This window comes from Lepidochelys kempii, chromosome 2 (genome assembly GCF_965140285.1).
Source record: "Lepidochelys kempii isolate rLepKem1 chromosome 2, rLepKem1.hap1, whole genome shotgun sequence".
Classification (NCBI taxonomy): Eukaryota; Metazoa; Chordata; order Testudines; family Cheloniidae; genus Lepidochelys; species Lepidochelys kempii.
The window spans coordinates 188,414,398-188,434,149 of record NC_136381.1 but is presented as its reverse complement, the minus strand read 5'-3'; the positions used below and the strand labels follow the sequence as shown (position 1 = coordinate 188,434,149).

Sequence of the window (19,752 nt, the reverse complement as noted above, 5' to 3'; positions counted from 1 at the left end):
AAACAAATTGATTTAATTATTAAAAATATTAATGTGCTTGGAAGGGAAGTGATAGATTTACGCTCTTTTTTGCTCAGGTTTCTCAGTTGCGCCATGAACTGTCCATGAAGGATGAGCTGCTTCAGTTTTATACCAGTGCTGCTGAGGAAAGTGAGCCAGAGTCCATCTGCTCAACGCCGTAAGTTATCAGATCAGTTCACTTTTTCTGAATCTGAACATTCAGGGAGACTAGCAGGAAGTTTGAGCCGTGTTGATACCCTTGATGGTGGTGGCAAAATTAATCCTGAATGGAATGAAGTTACATTAATAACTTAAACCTCCAACTTGTGCCGCACATTTTGTATTGAAGCAACTGGACTGATTCCAATGTGGGGAGGGAAGGAAAAAGGAGGACAGTGGCATATGACACCATAGGCTACTCTAACTCACATTGGGGTTGTCACAGTCCACCTCACAGGATCAGTGAGCCACCTGACATGTACCTCCCCACAGTACCATCTTTCTGTCTGCAGGGGAGAATCTGGCCGAGTGATGAAAGGCTAACTTCCAAACTCACATTGCTTTGACTGGCAGAGACTTGAGGCATTCCTAAAATATTGTGCGCTATTTGACAGCAGAGAGAGGAGATAACACATGGATTACAGTCTTTTCCAGACCGTTAGCTGTCAGAGCAGTATGGCAGACTTTGAGGTTGATGCAGTATGCCCCGGTATGGCAGACTTTGATGGCAACTTGTCCACTTGTCTGCAGAGTTATTGCAGCATCCCGGTGGAGCATGTGCAATATGATTCATGAAGCTATTGTATTATTTTTTGTAAGTCTGCATGTGAAGGTTGCTTTCTTCCTAATATCTGTGGATGAATAACTTTCCCACAGGAAGTGGGAGGAATGAGGAAAATTGTCATGTACGCTTTTAAAATTAGATGAAAATGCGTGTTGTCACAAATAACTTAAAGTGAAAAGGTTTAATTCCACACAGCTCTGGCTGTTATGCAACCTCTGTTAAGCCTTTTCCCATTTGTCATTTCCAAGATTTCAAGTAAAATGGGCCTAAAATAAATGTTAATAGTTATGTTACCAGGTTGAAGAGGAATGAGTCTTCCTCCTCCGTCCAGAACTATTTTCACTTGGATTCTCTTCAAAAGAAACTCAAGGACCTGGAAGAGGAGAATGTTGTGCTTAGATCAGAGGTGAAATCACTCCCTTGTATACTTCGTTTTTAACACTTGCAGCCCTGCTTCCCTCTCCCTTTCAAAACCAGTGGTCTGATGATGATTGTTAAATAAATATTTTTAATGGAAACCCTCACAGGGGAGGGCTATCTTACATAACATATCCCCTTGTAATATATCAAATCACCAATTTTGATCTTAAAGTAGTGTTAGGAGTCCAACTGAAACGTATAAATTTCAGGAAATTCAGAGCAAAGGCTTCATGTGGAAGAGACAACATAGTTCTATAACTGTCAGGGGACAGTATTATAGCCTAAAACCTGAGAGGTTCATGCACACTAAAAACAAAAAAGATGTTGGAACATGACTGACCCTTGCTGTATTTCTGAACCCGCAGGTTGGCATAGGTCCTTAACCCATACCAGTGTTAGCAATAGGCACAAATGTCTTTCTTACTGCCTCTCTCTATATTTAAGTATTAGCTTAAACTCTAAATGGCCTTAATTTGTGAGTTTCAAGTCAGGTCTTTAACATTATTTTAACATTGTTTTTTTGTGGATTTATATTTTTCCTTTTATCTTGGCACTGTTCAAAAGAATAAAAAACATGTTTGTGGGTTGATGGAGTCCGTCAGAGTTAATATATGTTTACTGTGACGGCCACGTAGCAGATAAGTAATTACATTTGTGATTTTTCAATTCAGTTTTTGAACTTACAGTATTTGGGGGTATGTTATAATTTGCAAACTCTCATTGGAGTTTAGACGAAATACCATTCTGAGATTCACAAATTCATTAACTTTCCATTACAAATGTAAGCCATGTTTTTATAAAATATGTTTTGATCAAAGTGCTGTCTACTTCACCTTTATTATGAAAACACTCAGGGAAGATAAGTAGTGTAAATATTATGTTATGTGGGTATTGTGAGGGTAATTAAGGTGGGGCTGGAAGTGAAAGTCTTCTGGCTTCAGGGATTATAAAAGAACACTTTACACTTAAGTCCAATTGCGTATTCAGTGCTTTTGATGAAATGTAAAATGTAGTGTTTAATTTAAACATGTAATATCTTCATCTATTTTAGAGATCTCAAAACGTATCTGTTCAGGTGATCAATTTATACATTGTGCACTCTATGCATGTGGTTACGGTCATCTACATTCCTGTTAGAATAGTGACACCTAGTGGGTGCAAATTTCTGCATCAAATCTGTGGATGCTGAATGTTCATTTGGCCCCTTTTTTTTTTTTTTAGAGATTGAGGGGAGACCGGGGGCGTGGGGATTTTCTTGCTGTCTTCCTGGAATTGCAATTTGAAAAAAGGATTTGCTTTTTTGAAGCAAAGGGAAACACTACAGCAGATTAGAAAACAACCAAGATGCTAATGTGCCATATTTTGATGTGGACCTTTTTAACAGGCCTGTCAGCTGAAGACTGAAACAATTACTTACGAAGAGAAAGAACAGCAGCTTGTAAATGACTGTGTGAAAGAGCTGAGTATGTCCTTTATTCCCCCTCCTTTTCCCCTGACGTTGTGCTCAGTGTTGTTGTAGCCATGTCGGTCCTGGGATACTAGAGAGACAAGGTGAGTGAGGTAATATCTTTTATTGGACCCACTTCTGTTGGTGATACAAGGCAAGATTTTGAGCTACACAAAGCTCTTTCTCAGGTTTGAAAAAGGCACTATTTTTGTATTTAGCTGTGACACTCTGGATGCCTTTCCCAGATCTAAGGAACAGCCCAGTGTAGCTCAAAAGCTTGCCTCTTATCACCAACAGAAGTGGGTCCTGTAAAAGATATTACCTCACCCACCCCTGTCTCTGTAATTATTGTGTTCAGGGACATTTAGATTGAGCTGTAAATTCACAAATGAGTCATTTAAAAGAGTAATTTACTGTGTGGTCCTTCTTCATTTCCTTACAAGTATTATCTGTCTCTCTTCTAAGACTGCTCATGGGAAGAGAAACAAAAGACTAAAAAGTCCCTGCACTCTTGTCACTTTTGTACCTTTAATTTATGAAATAATGTGTGAGAAAGGCAGAGCCATCTTTCAGACGGTCAGTTTTACATTTCATATTGGAATTACATCACTTAAGACCACATTTAATATCAAGATAATTCAGCTTAAAGTACAAGTCCTTGAACTAAAATGTAACATTAGAATATATCTACAGTATCCATATGGGTCATCAGTGAAGACATAATGATCAGGCATTGAAAGAGATAGAAACTTTCAGATGATTTATTAGTAGGCTTGGCAGAATTTGATTTTTTTTATATAGTTTCAGTGAATAATATTGATAACATCAATGTTTACTTTTAAGCATTTTATCCATTTTAAATTTTCACTGTTGTGTGAAATTATGGGTTTTAAGTTTTGGGGTTTTTATTTAAATGTTCAGAGTTGGGAGTAAATATGGGAGAGTCAGACAATTATTTAATGACATTGAGAATAAAAAAAATTAAAGCTTTATGAACTATTAAACACAAACTGTCAACATCACGTCAAAATATAAAAAGTAAATACAATTAAATCAACAAATCAGACCTGTTTTTGCTATTCATTGACTAGTCCATTTGTAACCAGCATAATTCAAAAGTAAAAATCATTGGATTCTGATTCTTAAGCAGCATTTTTTTTCTTTGCCTGTCTGTAAATTTGGATTATCACTGATGGAAATATTTTTTCATTGGTTTGTATGTGTACAGTGAAATGGACATTTACTCATAAAAATCTCATCTTTCCAGTCGTACTTATTAGGTACCAATGCACATCAGACAATTTAGGCTTAAAGAGAATGTGCATAACATTTTTAATTTGAAGATCCTTTTCTTCTTCTTTAGTGAGGGAGGCTAGGTAAATACATTAACATTTCATCCGTGTGGTTAACACAAAAATACCAGTTCAGCTTTATTATGATATATGCAGAGGTAGCAAAAGTGCAGGTCATTCAGTTCTACAGTAGCTGCTTGAACTTGGTGGAGCAGTGTCTGCTGGGACTTGCAGTTTCTCTGGGCCACACCTATGTATTATAGGTGACAGATGCTGCATGTTGTTCCATTTAATTTAAATTAAGTGCAGCCTTCAGGCTTCTGGCAGGCTGACAGTGTGGTCCCCACTGGCAAAGTTTGGATCTTCCAGTGTTACAGAACTATCTTCTCTAAATATGTTCTTACTTTTCTATCAGTTGAAGCATCAGGCTCAAAAGAATTTAAAACACAGCAGGAGTTAAACCATTAGGATCGCAAGTTTATGCATGAAATGAAACTATTTTCAGACTTCTAAAACTTCTTGTATTAAGTTGAACTAGATCTCATTTACTACATAGTTAGTAGGAAAGTAGCCATGAAATTATTGATAGACATAAAGCAAAATTTTGCATTAATTTCCATTGCAAGATACTAAAAAAATGCTCTAGCTTAGAAATGTAGAATGGGATGGGACTCAATAGGTCATGTAGTTCAGTGCCTTGCACTAGGGCAGGACTAAGTACTATCTGGAACTTACCAGGCAGGTGTTTGTCTAACCTGTTCTTAAAAAGCTCCAATAATGGAGATTCCACAACCTCTCTAGGTAATTTGTTCCAGTGCTTAACAACCCTGACAGTTAGGAAGTTCTTCCTAATGTCTGGCCTAAATCTCTTTTGCTGCAATTTAAGCTAATGTACCCATCTTTCTGTTCTTGGGAAAGATAGGTTTGTCCTGGCTCTTTAACATGTCTTAATATTACAGTGAAACCCAGTTACAGTGAAACAGAATGAAAGTTTCGAATTTTCAGTGCATTTCAATGTGCAAACAATTTTACGGTGAATTTTACCATTCAACTTTACTGGTTCTATCACAGTTTAATATGCAGCCTTGGCGCACCATCTTCACTGTATTTGCAAGATGGCAATTTTGTCCACAATAGGAAATCTTGTTAGCAAGTATACAGCCCACCTTGCGGCATCGGTTCTCTATTTTATTTTATTTTATTTTATTTTATTTTATTTTATTTTATTTTATTTTATTTTATTTTATTTTTTATTTATTAATGTCTCTTTGAGGAAGTATCTTTCCGTGCTTTGGAAAAAGGTTCTACTGAATTAAGCAACATTCTGCATAAAGTTCCTCTTTGTATAGACAGTGGGCATTGAGTTGTGATCCCTTTTCTCTTGTTAAAAGGGGATGCAAACATCCAGATTTCCAGTATCTCGGAGGAGTTAGCAAAGAAAACTGAAGATGCTGCCCGGCAGCAGGAAGAGATCACCCATCTCCTTTCTCAGATAGTTGATCTGCAGAAAAAGGCAAAATCTGTAAGCAATAATGTTTACTACACCCCTCAGGAACTTTTCCTTACTCTCCCATATGTGACAGTCTTGTTTGACTTAAATCTTTTGCATGGTCATTTTTTAATGTAAAAAGCAGACCTGCCTTTAAGGTTTTTCTTAAGGAAGATATGGATACCTGATTTTTTCCCATTTCATATTAAATATAATGCATCAAAAACAATGGTTAAATTCATCTTGAGTAATTAGAAGTGATATTCTGACATTGATTTCAGCAGGGTAGGATTTCACCACAGCTGTTTCAGATAGAAGATATCCATTGATTTCCAGGGCCTAGATGTGAATTTGGAGAGAAATATTTTAATACTAGATGCAGTCTCATGACCTTTTAGCCAATGCGGATACATATATAATATAAATGTCCTGCAGGGAGGAGGGTGGGAGAATTTCACTATTCACATAATTAACAGCTGTCGTGGAAAAAAAACTATGTAATCGTATTAGTGTGTCTACCATTGTTTGGTGTATTTTAGTGTGCAGTCGAAAATGAAGAACTTGTCCAGCATTTGGGAGCAGCTAAAGATGCCCAGCGTCAGCTCACGGCAGAAGTAAGTATCAAGAAGTAAAATACTAGAGTGATTTGGTAATAGAACAGCAGCTTTTCACTTCTAAATTATAGTTTAATCCAACCAAGACTGTTAATAACAAAAAAAAACTGTTGGCACCTCATGAATGGTCTATGTGAAATGAGTTCTTGGTCCCAGTCCATTTCTCGATGCCCCAGTGCATTCCTCTCAGACAGGTCCCTGTTCCCATACTCATGTGTACAAGTGTGCCCCCAAGCACACAAAATTGACATGAAATGGCGGTCTTGTTGGCCGTCTTGGGAAAACAAGGATTGAAATAGGGTAGGAGGTATAACTACCTTCTGTACCTGTCATGGTTGGTTTTATATTATGGGTTAGGCCTATTAGCAGAGTGAGGGACAACGTGGGGAAATTTGCATTTACTGTACTCACAAAGGACAATCCAAAATTGTCCATCAGTTACCTCTCATGGGCACTACATTCTCTCTCACACACGCGCACACACACACACACACAAGTTATGCTAAAGGACACTATTTAAATATTAGATTGACATATAATATAAGTAGTTATGGAAAACTGTCTTAGGATGGCCTTGATTTAAGATTTTGTCTAAATACTTTAGAACACTAAAAATCTCATTAAAATGTTCTTTATCTCTCATAGCTTTTTCCATTCTAGGTGCTATACTTGTTGCATGCGCATTCCATATGCACATATAATAATATCTAGTTATTGCAATTTACGTGTAAATACAGCATTTTTTCTCTTTTTAAACAGTTTCCCCACCCCCAGTAATTAAAGTAATTGTGGCACTTGCAGGGCAATTGTGCTGCCCACAGTGTGTTGGAATCTTTCTGACTATGCTTGTTACAGTTGCGGGAGCTGGAAGACAAGTATGCAGAGTGCATGGAAATGCTTCATGAGGCGCAGGAGGAGCTGAAGAACCTTCGGAACAAGACCATGCCGAATGCCATATCACGTCGCTATCACTCGCTAGGCCTCTTCCCCATGGTGAGAAGATGTTTAAATGTGCATGTACAGTGCCCAGTGTATTGGGTTTGTGATCAGCATGAAACCTCAAAGCACTACTGCAATACAAATAATGAAAAACACTCCATAAAACTTCCAGAGCAATTTTGCCCTGTTACACTGGTATGGATCTCTGAAGTAATCCCACTGATGACAGTAGCACAGATTTACCGAGTGACTGCAGTGAAGATGTGTTGATGTGTTAGTTACACCAATGTAACTTAGCAGCAGAATCTGGCGCTCTGTCATTTTCTCCATTTCTCACTGTTTCTCCATTTCCCACTATTGAGAGAGAGCAATAAACAACTTCTTGTGACTAGAGCATCTTCATACACATATAGTAGATCCCCAGTAAAGTTTAGAGCTTGCTTTTTTTACATTCCCTTTTTAATATCAAGTATGGGCCAGTTTAAAATACATTTAAGATCCGGGTCTCCTCAAGTACGGATGGTTATTGTACACGTATAGCTGCTTGTGAAATGCAAGAGCTAAGAAGGAGTTGTATACTTTGTTACAATTTTTTTTTTTCCAAATGATTAATTAGTCAGGGAAAAGAAAGTCACTTAGGATGTTGGTTGTTAAGCATTTAATGGATGTGGGGACTTACTAGTGTTTAACTAAGCAATAATAAAATGTTGGTCCATTTTAGGGGATTAGTGTCCAGCTATAAAGACTTAATGGCCCAAAATGCAGCCCAGAGTTTTTAAACACTGCTGAGACACTAATAACCTTGGAAACGTATTGTGCCAAGGTAGCCATTACAATTTTATAAGCAGTACATTAAAGAAAGAAAACCTATGAATATATTCTAGTTTTAATGTGTGAAAGAAAAAGTGAGGGGAAAACCCACCCACTCTATTCTTAAATATGTAATGACTTGTACATGAAGGGAAGCATAATTTTTTGTCAGAAATACAGGTCTGAAAATCAGGAGATGTAGGTTCTGTTATCACCTGTACACATACATTTTCTTGGCATCTTTGAGCAAGTCACTTAACCTCTCTGTACCTCCATTTCCTCATCTCATCTTCTCTACCTTGCAGGGGTGTTGTGATGCCATTTGCAATAATGTTTGTAAAGCACTCATCCGATGGCGGGCACTATAGAAGTACAAAATAGTTATTATTATTTGTTATTACATCGGCCATTCAGATTTTTTGATTAGTCTCCCAACACTGAAATCTGTTTTTAATTTTAGAACTTCTTTTCTTGCTAGAAATCTTACTAAATTTTGGGAATATTAATTTCATGATATGACAAGAATTTGTTTGTTTTTGATAGGACTCTTTGGCAGCAGAGATAGAAGGATCAATGCGAAAAGAACTGCAACTGGATGAGCCAGACTCTCCTGACATAACGTAGGATCAATACAATTGGCTCCTATGTTCTGTATGAAAAAAAAAAAGTTGATGCAGTTGATTGTATCCAAAATGTATTATTGTTTGACAGAAGAATAGTGATCCCAGAGTGAAATGAAGACTTTCTAAATGCAGTTCCTAGTGGACTGCTGTCCCACATCACAAAAATTGTCATCACAGTAGTTGCTTACTTGTTTTTTCCAAGAAAAGACAGTAGGCCTGGAAGCTGAGCTGCCCTCTAATCCCTAGAGGTGGTTCCTCTAGGTCAGGGTTGAGGAACATTGACATCGTGGTTTGGGGAAGCTTTCACTGTTGTGGATAAAGGACTCTCATCTTCAGTTTTGCTGTCTTACATTTTTCAGTAGTGCTAAACCCATATTTAAAAAAGAGAAATTTAAAAATAAAGCAGTCTTTTAATGAAACATAAAATCACTTTTTCTCCAGAAAGGATGCAGGCTGAAAGCATGACCTGTCAGTTGTGCCATGCATTTTGATGGGTGAATGAGTTCCTTTAACATGTTTCCTCATTTTCCTGTTTCATTCTAAATGTAAAGTTTACAAGGGTCCTGCTCTCTAAGGGCCTTTTTAATACAATAAATACAACCATGCCTCTTGATAGAACACTTTAGGTGACCTGTCACATTATAATACAGTTTGGGCTTGCCTGTGTAGACCTGATTTAAATTGTGTTAAAACCACTTTATGGATTTCTACAGATCAGTTAAAAGGTTGCAACGTTCTTTGGTCCCATCTACAGCAAAATGTTTAATAACACTACCACATGGCACTGTAAAATCTGCTATGTAAATTTGCCCTAAAAGTTCTTGTAAACTTCTCTGTGTTGGTCTTGTGAAAGGTGAGAGTAAATAGCTAAATTGGAGGTTTGGAAGGAAAAGTTTGGTCTTGCCCATAAATCTATTGGGCACAGGCAGGAGTGGAAACAGATTGCCTGCTTGTTTTTTTGTAGGTCCCCCTGAAGGAAGATGTGAGCTTTTAATTATATATTTCCCCCAGAAATTATTACTTTAATTCTTATGTGATGGAAATGTGCATACTGAAACAGGGAGTGAAAGGGATAATCTTGAACTGTTACCCTATTAGACTTGCCTGAGTAATGATTTGGGATAAGTCACTTGGTCCCCTCTCTTCCCTAGGGAGTAATAGCAGAAATTCCCAACAGTGTGCTGACTGACTGCGCATCTCAAGTGAGAGTCTTCATGCAGACAAGGCCTCAGCACATTCTGGCATTTTTTCCTCCGATGTCCATCAAACCTGTTAGGAGTGGTAGCAGCAGTGACAATATGTTTAGCTAAAATTCCCTACTGTAAACAAAATCTTGGTTTAAGGTGAGGTGAGTGCAGCACTGTTGTTCATTCCAAAGCCTAAATCCATTGTAGACCAAGGTTGGGATCACTTGACAGAAAAGAAAGGGCCTTCCCTACTGATGTAAATTGTATATAATCTGCAACAAGTCTAACCAGCCTACACTTTTATAAATAGGTGAGGTAATTTGAAGTAAACTAATGTTAATTAGGAGAACCTGATTGAGCTGTATCCTGACTTAGCCTGAGCTCTCCAAAGAAGGGAGGGAGGGTAGAAGATGAAGCCCTGATTCAACAAAACACTTAACTTCAAGTACTTTGTTTAAGTGCACTTTGAGTCTGAGCTTATAGGCACAAATGAAGCTTGAGCAAAATGAAGCCACGTGTTTCTCATACAAACTTCATGGGACCTGATTCTCCTAACACACTGATATAACTCCATTGAGGCCTGACTTGTGTTTGTCTGAATGAAAAAAGAATCAAGCTCCGTTAGTATAGATAAGACCCCCCCTCCCCCAAATAAGTTTGTAGGTCTTATTTAATGTACCTTTTCATCCACAGATTCTTACTGCATCTAAATATTATCTCTGTTATCCACTTTGTCTTTTTACATTCCCCCTGTTATATGTTTGCCTTTGTTAATAGTGAACAAAAAAGGCAAAAAATCCTCTTGGACAACGTCATGCTATTTTAGGGATGCTCACACTTTTCTGAGATACTTAAGGCATGTTGTTATAGAGCTTCTGCACTAAGGACACAGCTGTTCAGTACACACCAATTGAACAAACAAATATGAATCATAATAAAGCGCTCGTATGAATCTCCTGATTAATTATTATACCCTTGCAAAGCTGTGGAAAATGGAAGCTGGTGGGGGGGAGGGATGAGAGAGGGGGCTTGATAAGTGTCTGTAGTCTGAGTTCTGGTTGAACCACGCGGTGGGGCCTCTTGTGACATGCCACCTGCGGTAGAACAGGTTTATTTTTTAAATCTCTGTCAAAACTTCCCCCCCTTATTTTACTCTTGAATGAAAACCGTTATAAGTCAGAAGGATTATGGGAAAAGAGAGAGAGAACTTTAAAAGTAAGTCAGAATTGAAGCTTACCAACCTAGACAGTCTCTACTGACTTGCTGTATCCTCTTCCTGCATATAAAATAAACTGACTATTAAAAAAAAAAGACAAGGTTACAATAGGTCAACATCTAATGTTTCAAAATTGAACTGTACTTCAGAATTATGAGAGAATGTTGCATGGTTTGGCTTGAATGTTGTTTTGGCACAAATCATGTTTTGGAAACCTGACTATTGCAAGTATCAGACCAAAAGTATGTTAGGAAAGGTGTCAAGACTGGATGTGTAACTGTGATATAATTGATCAGTACTGATCCATTCCTGTTTCTCTAATACTCAGTGTTTGAAGGCACAATTTTGCTTGGTGTTGTGGTTACTGACTGTATGTGTATTTTATCAGTCACCAGAAGCGGGTCTTTGAGACTGTGAGAAACATAAACCAGGTTGTCAAGCAGAGATCCCTGACTCCATCTCCAATGAATATCCCAGGATCTAACCAGTCTTCTGCAATGAACTCAGTCATTTCTAGCTGTACCAGCACTCCACGTTCCAGTTTCTATGGGGGAGACATCTCCAACAATGTGATAGACAACAAGACCAATAGCATCATTCTAGAAACAGAATCCTCTGACATTGGGTCAGTACTACCTAGCTAGGCTGCACAATTGTTTTCTAATATATATGAGGCAGGCAAAGCATTTTAATATTTATCTCTTCCCTTTAAATCATTTGTCACAGATTAACATAATGGCCTACATTTTATAAAGTTGCTAGATAGTGTGCATCAATGTTTGAGCACTCAACCTGAGACAGCATGATAAAGGGAGCCTGATTTTCAGTGCAACAGAATGAGGCATCTAAAATGACTAGTCACTTTTGAAAATGCAAGCCAACATTCTTAACAAATGATATTTCACCAGTTTGAATTAACGTGAGAGGTTTGTTCTACATGCAGTTATAGCTAACTCTCTCGATCCTAAAGAACGTGAAGGTGACTTATAAAAACTTGTAAGTAAAACTAGTCAGAGCCTTGCTCTTCATTCAATATTTGTTTTTCTCCGGTATGTTTTACAACACGGAGCATACTTTCTAGTAAAATGCTTATTATTAAATAGTTCACAAAACAAGTGGCTATTTACCAGCAAAATGTATTCCTTTCGTGGTTGATAATCTGGGTGCTCCTGTAAGGCTCTGAGTACCTTCAGTCCCCACTGATTTCACTGGAATTGGGAAAGTGGGCGGGGGATCAGCACCTCTTTGAAGGTTCTCAACTCTTTGTAGGATTGGGTCTTCAATTGACACATCTATTTCCATCGTGGTTTGTGGCAGGGAAGAGGTTTCCACTGTATATCAGAAGCAGATGAGTTTAAGTAGTGGAAGATGTATTCCAAGGCTAAAAAATTAACTTTACTTCATGTACTTGCCTTGGTATGCAGAATTGGACACCATTTTCAAGACAAGACAAGTGTGTCCTCTCAGACTTCACTGTAAGACTAGCATGTTTTGAGATGTGACGAGCGTAAGACCATGTTGGTGGTTGAATGCCTGGGAAATAGTAGATGAATTTTAAGCTGTTTTCCTTCTTTTTCTTTTTTCTTGTTGTGTTCAGAAATGAAGACAAGAATAAGAAGCCTGGAACTCCGGGGACACCTGGTTCTAGTGACTTGGAGACAGCTCTTCGAAGGTTGTCCCTTCGGCGAGAGAATTACCTCTCAGAGCGGAGGTTCTTTGAAGAAGAACAGGACAGGAAGTTACGGGAACTGGCGGAGAAGAGTGAAGGGAGAAGTGGTTCCATTACACCAACAGAGAGCATCATGTCATTGGGAACTCACTCCAGGTTTTCAGAATTCACTGGATATTCAGGAATGTCCATCAGCAGTCGCTCCTACCTGCCAGAGAAGCTTCAAATTGTGAAGCCCCTTGAAGGTGATAATAAAGGGCCTCGGCCTTTATTTGTTATTCTTAGTGACTCTCTGTGGTCTCTGATCCATCACCAGAAAGCAGGAAACCTCTATAATACATACTCTTTTTACTTTAGAGATAGTCATCCTCGTTGTTGGTTTGAACTCTTTTAAAAACTAAAGTAAATTTCTCCATAAGCCTTAAAGAAGGTGCATTGCATAAAAACAAATAAACCACACCATAGAGAGTATAGTCAAGAACACATAGTTGAAAAATATTTCAGTAGAGCTGTTGTATAACTGAAATGAATCCCATTATTAATCTTTCATGCACATCATGTATGCATAGAGTATTGAGGGCTGGCGGGGAAAGTATCTAAATTTATCAGAGCAGACCTGGGGAGCATCAGACCCAATCCTGAAAACAGGTATGTATGTTAATATTTTTATTCTCATGAAGTTAGTTTTGATGGAACGACTGACATAAGTAAGTAAGTGTTTGCAGGATTGGGTCTCAACTTTTTTACATCTGGACCTGAGTTCGAAAACTATGAAGTCTTTGGTCTCACGTGTAAATGACTTATTTGATTTCAGCCAAGCTTCTTATATTTCTCCCCATCACAAAACAAAGCAAGATAATTGGTGGTCTGTACTCAGAACTAGAATATCAGTGCTGTTGCTTTTCAGAGCTAAAAGCATGTTTCCATCGGTGTGTTGTGTGTGCCTGGCTCTATTGAATGCTTTCAGTTTTCATCAGCTGTTTTGCCATAGTGTGATTTCATGTGTGCAATTATGTAAATCCTGTTAGGAACTTCCCTTCTGCTTAGTGTTTTTGTTCTTTGTTTTTGGGATTTTGTTTTTTACAGAACTGTAATATTTCGTGAAATGGTTCATGCACATTTTAAGTTCACCAAGTGAACTTGCAGCATTTCCTTTAAAAATAAAATGAATGGATCTTCAAGCAGACAGAGCATTTCTCATGATTATTTTCAATGGAGATAAAGCTTATTGTTTTCCATGAAGAAATTGGCATGCTGCACCTACTCAGATGATTCTATAGCCATAGTACTCTTTTTAAGTGGTATCATTTCTGTTTTCATGATTGCTTTCATCTAGTAACCATTTGGAGTTCTTATATTGCTTTTAGAAAAGGGATGTTCAGACTTCACTTAACATATATATTGGTTGCTAACATTGTAATAGATTTCTGTCATCCAGCTATATCCTTGCTTTTTCCTTCAATAAACTCTTTCAGTCTTCATGATCTTTCTATCTGTCTGTCTTTTTAATTTTCTCAGATTTGCTCCAGGTTCTTCTTGGGGGTGGGGCATGCTGTGAGGGAGTGGGGAAGGTGTATTGTTCTTACCAGATCACTCTCTTTCCCTTGAAATTTCTGGAACACTTTCAGCATGTCTTTCACAGTCCATTAGTAACGTGTGCTTGTATCTCTGTCCATTTTCTAATTTTAATGATATTTACCATCTTTTAAAAAATAAGTGATTTTGATTCCATGTACCACTCTGATTAGATTCTTCAGGAGAAAGGATTACATTTTTTTCTTAAATTTAGAAAAACATGGATCACTATTGTGCAGCAAATAAGTATTGAATATTTTTCCCCTGCCTAACATAAGTGTAATTCATTATATCTTTACTGAATTTTGTTATTCAGTAGTTACTAGTGTGTTTTTATCTTAAGAGTATATGTGCCATAGAAATCGAACAAATTACAGTCAATGCTTTGTTAATCCACTTCAAATTTAGGTGATTTCTATTCCTTTGAAACAGTGTTGTAAATTATAGTAAAAGAAATAGTGGATTACACTTAGTGTGGAAGACATTATTCCCATTCTCCTCTTCCCTTTAATCAGGTTTGGTTAAAAAGGGAAAAGTGGCTTTGTTACACGTTTAGACGATAGTGGGACTCTCTCTTTGCATTGCATCAGATTGTTCGTTTTTGGTTCATCCTTTTTTTCTTAGTCCAATTTCCTTAGTTTTCTGTATCCATAGCATCTTGTACCATAAGTGCCATGTGTAACTCCCCAAATCCACTGAGAGTATACATTCATGAAATATGGCCTTGAAGTTGGCTCAGTCATTCAGTATCCATCTATCAGTGATGGCACCTTCATGGTGTTTTCTGGCTTCCCTTGGCCCACACAGTACACAGATCAAATTGCTTCTCAGCTTTGATCTTCCTCAATAAATTTGTGAACAGTTACACATGCGAATAAAGCAAATAAAATTTCAGTTCTCCTAAGTGATTCTGCAGTCTAATTGTTCTACTCCATAGTTCCACTTTCTCTGATTTTCCTTCTGATAATTTATAATTTACAAGAATTTAGTGTAGCAGATGCTTCTTAAAGCAGCACTGCTTTCCACTCTCATTGTTTTTTGAATGATGGATGTGTCTCAAAACAATTTTCTGCATTTTATTGCTTTCCCTATATCTAACTGTAAGAGAAAAACTATGTTGCCTTCCGCATTTGCAGTAATTTTTGAGAAAAAAAATTAAATCCAGAACATTATTACTTTTCACTTTTTAAAAAAACCTATAATGAAGGAGATATAACATACCACTGTGTAGCTCCTCACAATGCAGATGTAGCTGAAACTTCCTCCTGTGTGCAGTGAAGTTTACCTGGCTTTGACTTTTTTTGCTCTCATTTTGCCCACTGACTGCTTTCTTTCTACAAAGTTGCTACAAGATGTGGATTTTGGTGAGGTCTGACGTGAAAAGGGTATTTCTCCAAAAGTTTTAACGTAAGGAGTGAATAGGAGTCAAGGAGTCAACCTGCATAGAATTGTACAATAGCATGTACAGAGAGGTTTTGGTTTCTGTCATTTGCTTTCTGAAACATCCTGTGGGGTGTTTGTGGCTTTTAATAAAAGACACACCAATATCTGAACACCTCTATTATCCATCTCTTGCAATAGAATCTGCACAAAGGAAAACTTATGTGGAACAGCACAGTAATAAATATTGGGGAGAAAATGTTACTTTTCTTTGTCCATAAACTATTTATTTTCAAATGGTCACCCTAGTGCAGAGGGCCACCCCAAGGCCAATGTGCAACTTCCATTGGAGGTAGTCCATCAAATGAGAGGTTTCAGAGTAACAGCCGTGTTAGTCTGTATTCGCAAAAAGAAAAGGAGGACTTGTGGCACCTTAGAGACTAACCAATTTATTAGAGCATAAGCTTTCGTGAGCTACAGCTCACTTCTTCAGATGCATATCGTGGAAACTGAGAGACATTGCTAGAGCATAAGCATTTTGCTGGCCCTCTGTACCAGGGTCAGTTTAATCCAACATGTGTATCTTTGTCTGTACTGAAATACTTGAAGGTTTCTATTATTGATTTTTCTCTGATATAAGCTGAAAATGTTGATTTCAAAACACAGTGGGCGAGTTTCATTCCTGGGGCAACTCATTTACTTCAGTAGTGCTAAACCGAGAATAAATATGGCCCATTCTTTTTACATTCACTGTTCCCAAAAGTCCAGTTACTATCCAGAATGTATTTAATGTAGTTTGTTGTTATTGATGTAAAGTAATAATTTACTCTGTGGGTATTTTCAGATACATGACATTAATTCATCTAAGACAGCCCCTCCACAATATTATGGTCCATTAGGTTTTGCATGTAGAAGACCAAGTAACTGAAAATTGATAGTCATAAATACCACATTGAAACCAAACACATTATTTATTGCATTGTATCACATTGAATAAACACCATTTTCTGGTAAAAAGAATTGAATAATTTTCTTGGTTGTGTGAACAGGAATGTTCTCAAGTATGTCACCAGCATGGGATTTGAAGCAAATTACCTCAATATTTTTTCTATACATTATAAAAGAGTAATTGATGTGGGCTGATCAGAGTGCAATTTCTGAGTTCTTGGGTTTTGATGTAGGGTTTAATCCTACTCCCAATGAAATAATGATAAATCTTCCACTGATTTCAGTGGTTGCAGGATCAGGTCCATAACCAGCACTCCTCGACTGATGTGTACACTGATGAATTGCTCTTGTTGGCTCATTGTCTCATGTTTCATTGCTCTCTTAAAAGTGTACCTTTTTCACACCCAAAATGTTACTTCCCAAGGATGAAATTGCAGGTATAGTAGAGTATGCTTATGTACTAGTGCATTCCAGTAGTATACAGGCTGTAAAAGTACCTAGAATTGATAAACAAATCATTGGTGTTTTCCTCCTTCCTTTAAACTTGAATTGATATAATTTTCTAGCATCTGCTATATAATTGTTCTCCTCCCCTTAGTCCCCAGTAGTAAATTCTAGTGTGTGCTGATATCACCCTTCTTAGGGCAGAAATCTTTGGTGCCCATTTTTCTGACTTTGCCCATTTTGGTGATTAGTATGCTGTTTAAATATATATTCTCTTTAATTCTGTATTGTTAGTCCCAGCGTGCATGGTCTGAGAAGAGGATGGCACTACCTACCCTCTTTACAATAAGGAAGATTTGGCCCACTGGCTTTGTCTAGTGTTTGTCACTGCTTTATTTCATGTTGGTCTGGGACAATCTAAAAGCCATAGTTCTGTGGCGGTGTACAATCCTATAAATACAAGAACTAAAGACCAAATCCTGGAAGCATGGAGCCAATGGCAGAGCTTCAGTGGGACGAGGATTGAACCCTAGATGAGTGAAATGAGAATATCCAGGTGTTCAGCTGAGAGAAATACTCAGGCTTGCTTGCTGATTTTTGTTTTGTTTTTTTCTTCCTCTTAAAGGTTCAGCCACTCTGCATCATTGGCAGCAGCTAGCTCAGCCTCACCTGGGCGGAATCTTAGACCCAAGGCCTGGGGTTGTCACTAAAGGCTTCAGAACTCTGGACCTTGACCTCGATGAAGTGTACTGCCTTAATGATTATGAAGAAGATGAGACAGGTGACATTTCTTACAAGGGCCTAACTACCTCGACGCCAGTTCAGCACACAGAGACCTCAGGTGAGAGGTCACAAGCACAAGTGACTGTTTCAGACAGCAAGAATAATCCAAGCCAGTCTCAGGCTTTCACAGAGGAGATGCAGGAGTCCACGACTGCCGATGATGAGGGGTCTGGTGAGGGAACCTCATTAAGTCCAGTAAAATTGACATCTTTACAGGATATTGATTACTGGGCTGTTCTCACATCTCTCCAGAGCATCATCCATAGTGTCTCTTTGTGTGTATCTTCTGCACATTAGTGTGGGCGGCAATTAAAATATGCCCGTTCTAACATTAGTTCAAAATGTTTCTTTCTTTAACAAATCTTCTAATTTGTTTTACATTTTTTAAAGCACATGGTTAATTTTTCCTTTTTAGTTTGATAAGAGAAGGCTGCTAAAAGGAAGTGGTTCGTTCAAATGATTGAGAGAGAGACTGGGGTTTGTGATATGTTTGTGTGTACATATACATAATATATATACACTACGTTCTATGTGTTTACATAATATTTTTCTAGACATTCAAAAAGGATAATGCCACATTCCTTTAATTCTTGTTTAGAAAAAGCTGGATTCTGTAAGGCTAAATGTTGAAAAAAATGCTTCTAAGTTATATTTGTGAAACAAATAAATGTGTCTTCACTTAAAATTAAGCAAAGGAATTTTCCAAATTGAGTGTCCAAATACCTTAAATACACATTTCTTAAAATTTAGCCCATAAAGATTTTTGTCATCTAGCTAAGAATTAAAGGTATTCTGTATGTGGAAGATACAGTAATCACATCTGATTTTCCTTACAAACACTAGTTTTTCCCTTCCACTGAACCACTCCCAAATTCTATCCTTAGGACTCAAAGCATCACTGAATATGTTAAATGACTCAAAATAGTGTTTTATACACTGGATATTGTGAGCCATGTCACAGTTTGTGGCTACGCAGAGTTTACAAATTTTCTTGCAATGTAGGTATATTGAAATTTATCTTAAAATAGATTTAAGTTTGGAAGGGAAGAGTAGTTTTATATCTGACAATTCACTGGTTTTATGGTTTCATAATAAACATGGTTCTTTATAGGTGACAAACCCAGCCAAAACTGATGTTTCCATGAAACTAAATCATTTATATCTAGTCATTTTTCTGAATGGCACTTTTCTTTTGGATGAAATTATACTTTGTGTGTGAAGTCATAGGAAATTAGATGGCTTCTAAGGGCTGGATTTTACAAGGTGCTTGGAACCTGCCATGAGGTACTAAGCGCCTTCAGATCACATAAAGGTGAATGGGAATTCAGCACCTCTCAGTATTGTGCCCTAACTTCATATAAGATGCAGTTCTCCCTGTAGATTGTAGCAGGAATCTGCTAGGTGCCAAATGCTTTCAACTCCTATTGCAATTACAAAAATGGACTTTACTCTTTGAAATCCATTGTCTAGTGACTGGTATTTATTATGAAGAAAATAAGTGTCTGTGGAACTATTATTAGCTGTAAGTAAGCTTGACAAGAAAGCAATTTTTTTCTTTCTTTGTCAGTTTGGTTTAAAGGCATTAGAACAGTCCCTTCCGATCCAGGAGACTCTCACCATCTCAAACCGTCTTCCTAAATTGTTGAATATGCCAAAGAAATTGGCAAGTGTCTAATGCTAAATGTGTGACGGGTCCCACTAGTGGTCCCCCTGATCGCAATGTGACTACTCACATTAAAGTTTAGGTATGTGCCTAAATACATTGCTGAATTGGGGGAAAGCTACCAGATGTTTTAGAATGAAGGTGAAGAAACAACTTTAATAAGTCGAAGAAGGAAATCCATGGAAAACTTTGAACTGTCTTCCATCTCCAACTCCTCCTCCAAATGGCACAGGTTTTGGTATAGCCTGTTCTGTCCCATTGTAAGGACCTAACAGCATTAGTGAACCACAGCCAGATTTGCAGTTGCTATGGGTCTCATTCAAGTGAAGGAATGAGAGATTGCAGCTCCCTTTTTTCTGCATTGGAGTAATTCAGCACTTTGGAAGTTACCAACCACCTCTTATGCTGTTAGATGACTGGAATGCAGACTTTACATTGCCAACACATTGTCATTATTGTACTTTTTTTT

General features: G+C 37.6%; 1 protein-coding gene across 14 annotated transcripts in view; it reads left to right on the top strand.

Moving 5' to 3' along the window:
• TRAK1 (trafficking kinesin protein 1) overlaps positions 1–19,752 on the top strand; it is a 110,629-nt gene that overhangs the window by 74,268 nt on the left and 16,609 nt on the right. For 6 of the 14 annotated variants that reach the window (XM_073333126.2, XM_073333119.2, XM_073333118.2 and 3 more), the window contains 10 exons: positions 78–178; positions 1,070–1,190; positions 2,589–2,667; positions 5,335–5,465; positions 5,972–6,046; positions 6,902–7,039; positions 8,339–8,415; positions 11,210–11,446; positions 12,419–12,735; positions 17,463–17,792. In XM_073333126.2, coding sequence (XP_073189227.1) covers positions 78–178; positions 1,070–1,190; positions 2,589–2,667; positions 5,335–5,465; positions 5,972–6,046; positions 6,902–7,039; positions 8,339–8,415; positions 11,210–11,446; positions 12,419–12,735; positions 17,463–17,792 — 1,606 coding nt within the window. The remainder of the gene's footprint in view (positions 1–77; positions 179–1,069; positions 1,191–2,588; positions 2,668–5,334; positions 5,466–5,971; positions 6,047–6,901; positions 7,040–8,338; positions 8,416–11,209; positions 11,447–12,418; positions 12,736–17,462; positions 17,793–19,752) is intronic. The other 8 variants (XM_073333129.2, XM_073333125.2, XM_073333123.2 and 5 more) reach the window with 3 other exon arrangements.